Source organism: Phyllobates terribilis, unplaced genomic scaffold, assembly GCF_046119375.1.
Source record: "Phyllobates terribilis strain yellow unplaced genomic scaffold, ASM4611937v1 Scaffold_2__4_contigs__length_985480577, whole genome shotgun sequence".
NCBI classification, from domain to species: domain Eukaryota; kingdom Metazoa; phylum Chordata; class Amphibia; order Anura; family Dendrobatidae; genus Phyllobates; species Phyllobates terribilis.
The window spans coordinates 520,383,279-520,396,721 of record NW_027362762.1 but is presented as its reverse complement, the minus strand read 5'-3'; the positions used below and the strand labels follow the sequence as shown (position 1 = coordinate 520,396,721).

General features: G+C 43.0%; 1 protein-coding gene across 7 annotated transcripts in view; it reads right to left on the bottom strand.

Moving 5' to 3' along the window:
• DLGAP3 (DLG associated protein 3) overlaps positions 1-13,443 on the bottom strand; it is a 726,679-nt gene that overhangs the window by 191,791 nt on the left and 521,445 nt on the right. For all 7 annotated transcript variants that reach the window (XM_073666015.1, XM_073666016.1, XM_073666012.1 and 4 more), the window contains one exon: positions 3,306-3,540. In XM_073666015.1, the coding sequence (XP_073522116.1) occupies positions 3,306-3,540 (235 nt within the window). The remainder of the gene's footprint in view (positions 1-3,305; positions 3,541-13,443) is intronic.

Sequence of the window (13,443 nt, the reverse complement as noted above, 5' to 3'; positions counted from 1 at the left end):
AATTTGTGGGTAAAAACTTTGTTTCAAGCATGTGATGCTCATTCAAACTCACCTGTGGGAAGTAACAAAGTAACAGGTGTGGGCAATATAAAAATCACACCTGAAACTAGATAAAAAGGGGAGGCTCAATCTTTGCATCGTGTGTTTGTGTGTGCCACACTAACCATGGAAAACAGAAATATTAGAAGAGAACTGTCTGAGGGCTTGAGAACCAAAATTGTTGAAAAATATCAACAATCTCAAGGTTTCAAGTCCATCTAAGAGATCTTGATGTTCCTTTGTCCACAGTGCACAAAATCACGAAGTATACAACCCATGGCATTGTAGCTAATCTCCCTGGATGTGGACGGCAGAGAAAAATTGATGAAAGGTTGCAACACAGGATAGTCCGGATGGGGGATGAGCAGCCCTAATCAAGTTCCAAAGAAATTCAAGCTGTCCTGTAGGCTCAGGGTGAACAGTGTCAGTGCAAACTATGTGTCCACATTTGAATGAAATGAAACGCTATGGCAGGAGACCCAGGAGCTAGACAGCAGTTTGCTAAAATGTATGAGTAAGCCAAAATCCTTCTGGGAAAGCGTCTTTTGAACAGATGAGACCTAGACAGAGCTTTTTGGTAAAGCACATCATTCTACTTTTTACTGAAAATTTAATGAGGCCTACAAAGAAAAGAACACAGTAACTACAGTTAAAGATGATGGAGGTTCAAAGTTGTTTTGGGGATGCTTTGCAGCTTCTGGCACTGGGTGCCTTGACTGTCATGAAATCTGAATATTACGAACAGATTTTGGATTGAGATGTAGTGCCCAGTGTCAGAAAGCTGGGTTTGCGTCCTATGTCATTGGTCTTCCAACAAGAAGCACCCAGAAATAAATGGAAAAAAGAGCTGGAGAGTTGTGAAGTGGCCAGCAATGAGTCTGGATCTAAATCCCATTGAACATCTGTGGAGTGGTTCTAAAATTGCTGTTGGGAGAAGGCACCCTCCAAATATGAGAGACCTGGAGCAGTTTGCAAAAGAAGAGTGGTCCATTTGAGAGGTGTAAGAAGCTTGTTGATGGTTATAGGAAGCCATTGATTGCAGATATTTATTCCAAAGGCTGTGCAGCCAAATATTAAATCAATACCATTTTAGGGTTTTGTGTCAAATTATGTCCAATTTGCCTTTTTTTCTCAGTTTTTTTATGTTGTTACAACACACACAAAGGAAATAAACATTTGTATAATAAAACATGTAATTGCAATAATTTTCTGGGAGAAATACTTCATCTTCAGGAACAATTTCAAGGATGCCAACACACAGCCATGACTGTATATGGATAAGCGGCTTATGTAAATACGTTTTATCACATATGCTCTACTAATACAATGCAGATAGATACTAATTAATAAAAAATTTGGTACTGATAACACAGATTATTGATAATCATTAAAACTTTTTTATATTACACTCTACATTTCACATGACAAAAAAGCAATTGGATAAATGAACCAGCTAAGATGATAGGTATTGAAATTTTATCTCAGCCTAGACTTTGTAAAGCTTCAAAAAAACGTACATTTGTATAAATGCACTGATCAGCCATAACATGAAAACCACTGACAAGGGAGGTGAATAACAGATTATTTTGTGACAATGATATCTGTCAATGGGTGGATTACATTAGGCAGCAAGTGAACTTTCAGTTCTTGATGTTGTGTTGGAAACAGTAAAAATTGTTAAGGATCTAAGCAACTTTCATAGAATGTTAGAGTTGGAAGGGACCTCCAGGATCATCTCGTCCAACCCTCTGCTAAATGCAGGATTCACTTAATCATCTCAGACAGTTGTCTGTCCAGCCTCTGTTTGAAGACTTCCATTAAAGGAGAACTTGTCACCACCTCTCGTAGCAGTCTGTTCCACTCATTGATCACCCTCACTGTCAAAAAGTTTTTTCTAATATCTAATCTACATCTTCTCTCATAGGGCTAAACTGTGATAGCTAGATAACCGTGTTAAAGCAGTCCCAAAACTGTCGATTTTGTGGGGTTTTCCCTGTATCCAGGGGTTTGTAACTTCAAAAGAGGCTCACAGACAGTCACAGAACCAGCAACAAAATAACTGGATGGGCGCTCAAGGCTTATTGATAACCGTAGGAAGAAAATGCTAACTTGCCCAAGCTTACCCTGTCTAACCCAAATAGCACCTTCATGGCAAAGGTATTCACTACTGTCAATGTTCTTTGCCCTGAAGCAGTGCAAAAATACTTTAAGAGAAGATTATGAAACATGGCAACAAGTTCAAGGTCTTGACTTGACCACCAAATTGATGAGGTCTTAATGCAATTGAGCATCTGTGAGATGTGTAATAAACAGGTCTGATCTATACTTTTGGATCAAAGCTGTTATAGGGTGACAGAGGTGATGTCCACAATATTAGGCAGGTGGTGTAATGTTGTGGCTGATTGGTGTAATATATATATATATATATATATATATATGTACCTATATAAAGTACATGTATACTACAGTCATTATACCCATTTTCCCTTACTTTCCTAATCATTAGCATCATAAGCACATTTCACTACATTTCTTCAGCAATGTTACCATAAGAAAGTGGAACAATGAGAATGGAGAATACATTTTTATAGGCTGTTAGGAAAAAAAGTGGGAAAAGCAGAACATACATCTTTTGCTAACTGGCAGACACAATTATTACACTCACTTTCATGGCGACAAGCAACACATTACTTTTGCACTAGCTATAACCTTGCACACATGAAAGCTAGCATATGACCTAAAAGAAAGGTCTCCTTCTATTAGCTACTGCGACATTTATCTGCAATGACAGATATGAGTTCAGTTATTATTTCTTAGACCAAGTGACTTGAACTAGCAATGTCTGTGACCCCATGCCTGTAAAGCTTGCCTAACACGACCATTATACTTTATAGTTGCAAAGTAATATTTATGTTTCAACTTTTACAGCTATTTGTCCAACTATCAAGATAAAAAAAGGGAAATGATGAAAGTATGGGAAAATACTCCATATTGCAATACAGTTATTTTATAAGAAAAAATGGGAGAAAAATTTCTTCAGATTACTCTTCAAGTTTTAATTTCTTAGATTGCAGCTCAAAGATCTCAAAACATTGAAAGTTATCACAAGAAACTGAAAGATCTAACTGCAACATGAGCAGAGGGAGACATGAATGAAAACTCAACATGAACACAACTTGCAATGATTGTAATGGAAACAAATAACAAGATTAGACCGCAGGATTATAGACATAATAGGCTACATTGTGTATGTAATAGCCACTTACAAGAGTTGGGCTTGAGAATGCTGCTGGCAAGGGTTGGTCCTGATGGGCCAGACATGGAAAAGACAGAGATGCAGTCGTCATCTTGGGAGCAGCCAGCTTGGATGGCACGGAGGTAGCTGTGACTGCGCATTCGGAAACAGCCAGGGAGATCCAAAGCTTCAACAGCATGAGATTCCACCTCGCTGAACACCGATTCACATGCGGCCCCTGATTGGTGGTTTAGTTCACCCTTAACCTGGAAAGAAAAGATGACTAGGATCAGGACATACTCATGTCACACAACATCTTCTTGACCTGATGTCCCAATCCAAGTTTATAAATTATGTCAAGGAATTATCTCACACCATCACACCAATATTTTTTTACCTATGAAAGTTCTAACACACTTAATCTATAATCAATTAATAGTGAAGCTTATAAAGTGGATTACAATATACTAAAAACTGTCCTGTGTTCTAGCTAAAGAATAATAAGCACAGAGATAATTGCAACATATCTCCCTCCAAGTAGTATGATCTGTAGAAGCATTGCCTATTAGGTTATAATGTTTAGGTGAGTACTGTATATGGCAAACACTTACCAATTAATGTGTATAGTCTATGGAAACGCTTCCCAATGAATGTGTACAGTCTATGGCAAACATTTCCCAATTTATGTGTATAGTCTATGGAAACGCTTCCCAATTTATGTGTATAGTCTATGACAAACACTTCTCAATTTATATGTATAGTCTATGGTAACGCTTCCCAATTTATGTGTATAGTCTATGGAAACACTTCCCAATTTATGTGTATAGTCTATGGAAATGCTTCCCAATTTATGTGTATAGTCTATGGCAAATGCTTCTCAATTTATGTGTATAGTCTATCGAAACACTTCCCAATTTATGTGTATAGTCTATGGCAAACACTTCCCAATTTTTGTGTATAGTCTATGGTAACGCTTCCCAATTTATGTGTATAGTCTATGGCAAACACTTCCCAATTTATGTGTATAGTCTATGGAAATGCTTCCCAATTTATGTGTATAGTCTATGGAAATGCTTCCCAATTTATGTGTATAGTCTATGAAAACACGTCTCAATTTATATGTATAGTCTATGGAAATGCTTCCCAATTCATGTGCATAGTCTACGAAAACACTTCTCAATTTACATGTATAGTCTATGGAAATGCTTCCCAATTCATGTGTATAGTCTATGGAAACACTTCCCAATTTATGAGTATAGTCTATGGAAACACTTCCCAATTTATGTGCATAGTCTATGGAAACAAGTCTCAATTTATGTGTATAGTCTATGGAAAAGATTCCCAATTTATGTGTATAGTCTATGGAAACGCTTTTCAAAAGATGCGTATAGTCTATGGCAAACACTTCTCAATTTATGTGTATAGTCTATGGCAAACACTTCTCAATTTATGTGTATAGTCTGTGGAAATGCTTCCCAATTTATGTGTATAGTGTTATGGGGACGGTTGTAAACAAACTTTATTATAACGGAAAGCAACCGACCCCGGGGTCCGCAATGCAGCCTGGTGGACTGCGGCCGAACACCTTCCGGGTGAGAAGGAAAACAACCAACTTAAATATTAACTCTTCCGTGTTACAGCACACAGGAATGGGTATAGCGGTTCGCTCTATCTCCGTTAACTGCACGGGAGATGTGCGACCGGGGAAGTAGTGGTAGCCCTGTTAACTACACAGGGGCTACGCAGTAGGCGCTAGGGTGCGGGTGTGATACCCGCCGGGTATACGTGATCTCAGCCGGCGTGCTACCGGACTGAGGAGACTCGGTCCACATGGCTCACAGCCGGTACCGGGAATACGGCGTCTGCAGACGGCTCGGGGTGTATGGCGACCCCCTTGTCAGAGCCAGACCACCGGGCGAAGCTACCTGCCTATTTCCACTAACCTGCCTATTTCCACTACAGCTCACGGGGAGCTCAAACGCCCAAGCATACACACCACACCACCACTGCTCAAAGATCAGAGCGCGCCGCCATGTTTGTGGGCGGGTCTTTTAAAGATTAAGCCCTGCCCACCGTCGCACCATTGGTGACGTTGCCCACGACCAATCAGGCGGTGCCAGGTCACCGGATCAGCTGGCTCCCAAACCACCAATCACGGTCCGCCATGTCACGGGCATGCTCAGTGCGATGCATCTTGGACATAGGCTGCCGGAGCCCTGACTCCCTCCGCAACCTATACTTCATATTGCTAGGCACAAACACCCAAGCTACAACCTGTGCATCTCGTGCACTAGCTAGGCGTTGGGACCGACGGCGATGCTGGGCAGCATCAGCCCCGGCTGGACCAGAATGGAAGACCACAGAATCCACTGAAGATTCTGAACCCATTTCAGATCCAGCAACTGTCCAGCGCCTAACATTATTCCCCCTTCTAACATCCCCCTCCACTTGACGCTCATATTCCTCAATGAGCAGGGGAGCATGAATGTGGTCCACTGGTTCCCAGGAACGATCCTCGGATCTGTGGCCCCTCCAGTGTACGAGGTAATGCTTTCTCCCACGGACCATCTTGGACCCCACAATCGCCTGTACCTCGAAATCATCACCCCTGGTGTCTGGAGCAGGTTGAGGTTCCGAGAATTTTGTCAGGCGAACCGGCTTGAGGAGCGACACATGAAACGTGTCGTGGCAAATGTAACCGGTACACTTCGGGGTTTATCTGGGGCAAAATTCTGAACGGACCAATAAAACGGGGGGGCAAACTTAGCGGATTCCCCGCGTACTCTGATATTACGAGCCGCGAGCCACACTCTGTCGCCCGGGTAGAATACGGGGGCCGGACGGCAATGAGTGTCAGCCGACTCTCTCATCCGATTCTTGAATGCCAATATAGCCTCCTGGGTAAGATCCCAAACCTCCCGCACCTCCAGAGCCCAATCTCTGACCCCAGGTTCCACAGAGGAAACCGGCATAGGAACCGGAACTCGCGGATGTTGGCCATTATTTAGGAGAAATGGAGTCTGACCTGTGGAATCCGCCACTGCGTTATTTAGGGCAAACTCAGCCCAGGGGAGCAATATCGACCAGTCATTCTGGTTGGCCGAAACGAAATGACGCAAGTATGTCACAAGCGTCTGGTTAGTGCGTTCCACCAGACCATTGGTCTCCGGGTGATAGGCAGTAGAGAGATTTAGTTCAATTCAGAGCAAATTACACAATTCTCTCCAAAACTGGGAGGAAAACTGTGGACCCCGGTCACAGACAATCCTATCAGGCATTCTGTGCAGACGGAAAACGTGACAAATGAACAGTGATGCCAGAACCCGGGAAGAAGGAACCCTAGGCAGAGGAACCAGGTGAACCATCTTAGAGAAATGGTCAGACACTACCCATATTGTCGTGTTTCCCCGGGACTTAGGTAACTCCACAATAAAATCCATCCCAACCAGCTCCCAAGGTCTATCCGCCACGGGTAACGGATGAAGAAGACCAGCTGGCCTCTGACGGGACGATTTATTTCTCGCACAGGAGACACACGCTTGAACATATTCCTTAACATCCTGGGGCAACCGAGGCCACCAATACGACTGTTGGAGAAGCTCCGTGGTACGTTTGGCCCCAAAATGACCTCTGATCTTAGAGGCATGTGCCCAGGACAGTACTTCATTCTGTAAACTAGGAGGAACGAACGTCCTCCCGGGAGGAACCTGGTTTAGGGACACTGGAGCCACTGTCCGCATACACTCTGGCGGAACAATGAGCCTGGGCTCATCCTCAGCCGTATCCATAGACCGGGACAAAGCGTCCGCCCGAGGGTTCTTTTCCCCTTTTAAAAAATGAATGGAAAAATTGAATCAGAAAAAAAAAAAGAAACCACCTGGCCTGCCTCAGGTTAAGACGCTGCGCCGTCTCTAGGTACGAAAGGTTTTTGTGATCAGAATATACCACGAAAGGATGTTTAGCTCCCTCCAAGAGGTACCTCCATTCCGAAAAAAAGCCATCTTAATAGCAAGTAATTCTTTGTCACCAATCGTATAATTCTTCTCTGCTGGAGAGGTCTTGGAAAAGAAAAAACATGGTCTTGTCCGACCCTGTTCATTCTTTTGAGAGAGAACCGCTCCTGCACAGACAGAGGAGGCATCGACCTTCAGGAAGAATGGCTTGTCCACATCCGGACGATGGAGAATGGGAGCTTTAGAGAAATAGGATTTAATCTCCCGAAACGCCTCGGATGTCTCCTTAGACCAATTCTTGGGATTGGCATCCTTCCGGGTTAAAGCGGCTAAGGGAGCCACCAGTGTGGAAAAATGTGGTATGAACTGCCGGTAGTAATTAATAAAGTCCATGAAGCGTTGTACCGCTTTAAGAGAATGGGGCTCCTGCCAGTTCTGTACTGCCACCAACTTTTGTGGGTCCATGGCCAATCCCTTACAGGATATGATGTAGCCCAGGAACGGTAGAGACTCTCGTTCAAACTGACACTTCTCCAGCTTACAGTATAAAGAATTTGCTCGCAAACGTTCAAAAACCCTGCGAACATCCTCTCTGTGTGTGGAGAGGTCTGGGGAAAAAATAAGGATATCGTCAAGATAGACTACCACGGAAGATAGCAGCAAATCCCGAAAGATATCATTGACAAAATCTTGAAAAACCGCCGGGGCATTGCATAACCCGAAAGGCATGATGAGATACTTGCAATGACCATCATGAGTGTTAAAGGCTGTTTTCCACTCGTCACCTTCACGGATTCGCACAAGGTTATATGCCCCTCTCAGGTCCAATTTAGTGAAGATGTTAGCCCCTCGCAACCTGCCAAATAGTTCAGAAATCAGGGGTAGAGGGTATTTATTCTTGATGGTGATGGCATTTAGTCCTCTGTAATCAATGCAGGGACGTAAATCACCCTCTTTCTTCTGGACGAAGAAAAACCCCGCTCCCGCAGGAGAAACCGATTTCCTGATAAACCCCTGGGCCAAGTTCTCTTTGATATAGTCAGACATGGCCTGGTTCTCGGGTACAGACAGACGGTAAACCCTACCGCGAGGAGGCTCTGTGCCGGGGACCAAATCAATAGGACAGTCATACGGTCGGTGGGGAGGTAGAGTCTCTGCACCCTTTTTGGAAAAAAAGTCCGCAAAACTCCGATATTGTACAGGCAGAGCGGACAAGTCGGGAGAAGATTTAGAGACTACCCTCCAGGTGGCTGTAACCATACATTGAGGCACACAGTTCTTACCCCAGGAAGAAATTCTCCCTGTACTCCAATGTGTGGAGTGTGACAACGTAGCCAAGGGAGTCCCAATAGCACCTCATCTAATCCCCCGGGGATAATAAGGAAGGAGATAACCTCCCGGTGACCCTGAGGAAACGACATGGTGAGGGGGGCTGACTGGTGAGTGATTTGTGTGTCCAGCAGAGCACCATTGACAACCCTGATGTTCATCGGCTTTGGCAGTAACTCCATAGGTATGGCATGCCTCTGGGCAAATGTTGATGACAAAAAATTGCCATCAGCTCCAGAATCCACCCACGCCCTGGCCGTAACCATGGTTGTCCCGAAGGACAACGTCACCTCATACAATAATTTGGAGGAAGAAACCCCAGAATCTAACACACCCCCTCCAACGGTGGTTAGACACCCTCGTTTCCCGACCGCTTGGAAACCTTATTAACGGGGTACTCCAAGAGATGTGCAGGTCGGGAACGAGGGGACTTAGACTTAGTCCGGGATATATCCATAGCCTCAGGCTCCGGGTCGGAAGCCACGGGTTTGGACATAGGCCTAGAGAAAGAGGGTGCCAACCGAAATCGAGGTCTAGAAACCTCCAGTTCTAACTTGCGTTCTGCATGACGCAGATATATTCGGTTAGCGAGAGTAATTAACTCTTCCAGAGAGGTTGGGATCTCTCTGGTAGCTAGAGCATCTTTAATATGCCCAGCCAGCCCCCTCCAAAACACCGGGATTAGAGACCCCTCAGGCCAATCCAGTTTCGCCACTAGGGTTCAGAACTGGATGGTATAGTGGCTGGCGGTGGCCGAACCCTGGATCAATGCAAGAAGCTTAAGAGCCGTATCGTGCGTGACCTGAGGACCTAGGAATACGCTCTTTAGGGCCTTAAGGAAAAGACCCGCATTAGCCACTACCGGGAAATTCCGCTCCCACAGAGGAGTAGCCCACTCCAGAGCCCGGTGGGAGAGTAATGAGATGACATATCCCACTTTGGCTCTTTCGGAGGGGAACCGTGCCTCCATCATCTCCAACTGAATGGAGCATAAATTAATAAAACCCCTGTAGGATTTACTGTCCCCAGAAAATTTTTCCGGGAGAGCAAAACGGGGTAATGGGACACTTGCAGCATTCACCACAGCCGAGTTAACCAGCTTGGCTGCTAGAGAAGCCGCCTGGGTAGCCACTGCAGTGATATCAGCGACCGGGGCAGCTTGTTCCAGAGACCTAAGTCTGGCCTCAAGTTGCTGTACATAGCGCTGCAGATGCTAGTTGTCGGCCATGTTTGGCAAGACCCTGGCGCTTTGATACTGTTATGGGGACGGTTGCAAACAAACTTTATTATAATGGAAAGCAACCGACCCCGGGGTCCGTAATGTAGCCTGGTGGACTGCGGTCGAACAAATTCCGGGTGAGAAGGAAAACAACCAACTTAAATATAAACCCTTCCGTGTTACAGCACACAGGAGTGGGTATAGCGGTTCGCTCTATCTCCGTTAACTGCACGGGAGATGTGCGACCGGGGAAGTAGCGGTAGCCCTGTTAACTACACAGGGGCTACGCAGTAGGCGCTAGGGTGCGGGTATGATACCAGCCGGGTATACGTGCTCTGAGCCGGCGTGCTACCGGACTGAGGAGACTCGGTACACGTGGCTCACAGGTGGTACTGGGAATACGGCGTCTGCAGACGGCTCGGGTGTATGGCGACCCCCTTGTCAGAGCCAGACCGCCGGGCGAAGCTACCTGCTATTTCCACTAGACCTGCCTATTTCCACTACAGCTCACGGGGAGCTCAAACGCCCAAGCTTACACACCACACCACCACTGCTCAAAGATTAGAGCGCGCCGTCATGTTTGTGGTCTTTTAAAGATTAAGCCCTGCCCACCGTCGCACCATTGGTGACGTCACCTGCCACCAATCTGGCGGTGCCAGGTCACCGGATCAGCTGGCTCCCGAACCACCAATCACGGTCCGCCATGTCACGGGCATGCTCAGTGCGATGCATCTTGGACTTAGGCTGCCGGAGCCCTGACTCCCTCCGCAACCTATACTTCATATTGCTAGGCACAAACACCCAAGATACAACCTGTGCATCTCATGCACTAGCTAGGTGTTGGGACTGATGGTGATGCTGTACAGCATCATCCCTGGCTGGTTTAGCATGGGAGACGACAGAATCCACTGAAGGTTCTGAACCCATTTCAGATCTGGCAACAACCCGGCGCCTAACATATAGTCTATAGAAACACTTCCCAATTTATGTGTATAGTCTATGGAAACATTTGCCAATTTTGGTGTACAGTCTATGGATAGACTTCTCAATTTATGTGTATAGTCTATGGAAACGCTTCTTAATTGATGCGGATTGTCTATGGAAATGCTTCCCAATTTATGTTTATAGTCTATGGAAATGTTTCCAATTTATGTTTATAGTCTATGGAAATACTTCCCAATTTATGTTTATAGTCTATTGCAAACGCTTCTCAATTCATGTGTATGGTCTATTGCAAACGCTTCCCAATTTATGTGTATAATCTATGGAAACGCTTCCCAATTTATGTGTATAGTCTATGGAAACGCTTCCCAATTTATGTGTATAGTCTATGGAAACGCTTCCCAATTTATGTGTATAGTCTATGGAAAAACTTCCCAATTTATGTGTATAGTCTAGGGAAACGCTTCTCAATTGATGCGTGTGGTCTATGGCAAACACTTCTCAATTTATCTGTATAGTCTATGGAAACGCTTCCCAATTTTTGTGTACAGTCTATGGAAACACTTCCAAATTTATGTGTATAGTCTATGGAAACGCTTCCCAATTTTTGTGTATAGTCTATGGAAACACTTCCCAATTTATGTTTATAGTCTATGGAAAAGCTTCTCAATTGATGCGTATAGTCTATGGAAACGCTTACCAATTTATATGTATATTCTATGGCAAACACTTCTCAATTTATATGTATAGTCTATGGAAACGCTTCCCAATTTATGTGTATAGTCTATGGCAAACACTTCTCAATTTATGAGTATAGTCTATGGAAACGCATCCCAATTTATATGTATAGTCTATGGCAAATACTTCTCAATTTACATGTATAGTCTATGGAAACGTTTCCCAATTTATGTGTATAGTCTATGGAAACGCTTCCCAATTTATGTGTATAGTCTATGGAAACACTTCCCAATTTTTGTATACAGTCTATCGAAACACCTTGCAATTTTTGTGTATAGACTATGGAAATCCCAATTTATGTGTATAGTCTATGGAAATGCTTACCAATTTATGTGCATAGTCTATGGCAAACGCTTCTCAATTGATGTGTATAGTCTATGGAAACGCTTCAAAATTTATGTGTAAAGTCTATGGAAACGCTTCCCAATGTAAGTGTATAGTCTATGGAAACACTTCTCAATTTATGCGTAAAGTCTATGAAAACGCTTCCAAATGTAAGTGTATAGTCTATGGAAACACTTCCCAATTTATGCGTATAGTATGGAAACGCTTCCCAATTTTTGTGTATAGTGTATGGAAACACTTCCCAATTTATGTGTATAGTCTATGGAAACGCTTCCCAATTTATGTGTATAGTCTATGGAAACACTTCCCAATTTAGGTGTATACTCTATGGCAAACACTTCTCAATTTCTTTGTATAGTCTATGGAAACGTTTCCCAATTTATGTGTATTGTCTATGGAAATGCTTCCCAATTTATGTGTATAGTCTATGGAAACGCTTCTCAATTTATGTGTATAGCTTATGGAAACGTTTCCAATTTTTGTTTATAGTCTATGGAAACGCTTCCCAATTTTTGTGTATAGTCTATGGAAACGCTTCCCAATTTATGTTTGTAGTCTATGGCAAATACTTCTCAATTAATTTGTATAGTCTATGGAAACGCTTGTCAATATATGTGTATAGTCCATGGCAAATACTTCTCAATTTATATGTATAGTCTATGGAAATGCTTCCCAATTTATGTGTATAGTCTATGGCAAACACTTCCCAATTTATGTGTATAGTCTATGGAAACGCTTCCCAATTTATGTGTATAGCTTATGGAAACGTTTCCAATTTTTGTGTATAGTCTATGGAAACACATCCCAATTTTTATGCATAGTCTATGGAAAGACCTCCCAATTTATGTGTATAGCCTATGGAAACGCTTCCCAATTTTTCTGTATAGTCTATGGAGACACTTCCATATTTATGTGTATAGTCTATGGCAAACACTTCTCAATTTATATGTATAGTCTATGGAAACGCTTCCCAATTTATGTGTATAGTCTATGAAACGCTTCCCAAGTTATCTGTATAGTCTATGAAACGCTTCTCAATTTATGTGTATAGTCCATGGAAACAATTCACAATTTTTGGGTAAAGTCTATCAAAACACTTTGCAATTTTTGTGAATAGTCTATGGAAAAGCTTCCCAGTTTTTGTGTATAGTCTTTGGAAACGCTTCCCAATTTTCGTGTATAGTCTATGGATACACTTCCCAATTTTTGTGTATAGTCTATGGAAACTCTTCCCAATTCATGAGTATAGTCTATGGCAAATACTTCTCAATTTATGTGTATAGTTTATGGAAAGACTTCCCAATTTATGTGTATAGTCTATGGAAACGCTTCCCAAATTATGTGTATAGTCTATGGCAAACACTTCTCAATTTATGTGTATAGTCTATGGCAAACACTTCTCAATTTATGTGTATAGTCTAAGGAAACCCTTCCCAATTTATGTGTATAGTCTATGGCAAATACTTCTTAATTTATATGTATAGTCTGTAGAAACGCTTGCCAATATATGTGTAAAGTCAATGGCAAATACTTCTCAATTTATGTGTATAGTTTATGGAAAGACTTCCCAATTTATGTGTATAGTCTATGAAAACGCTTCCCAATTTTTGTGTATAGTCTATGGAAACACTTCCCAATTTATG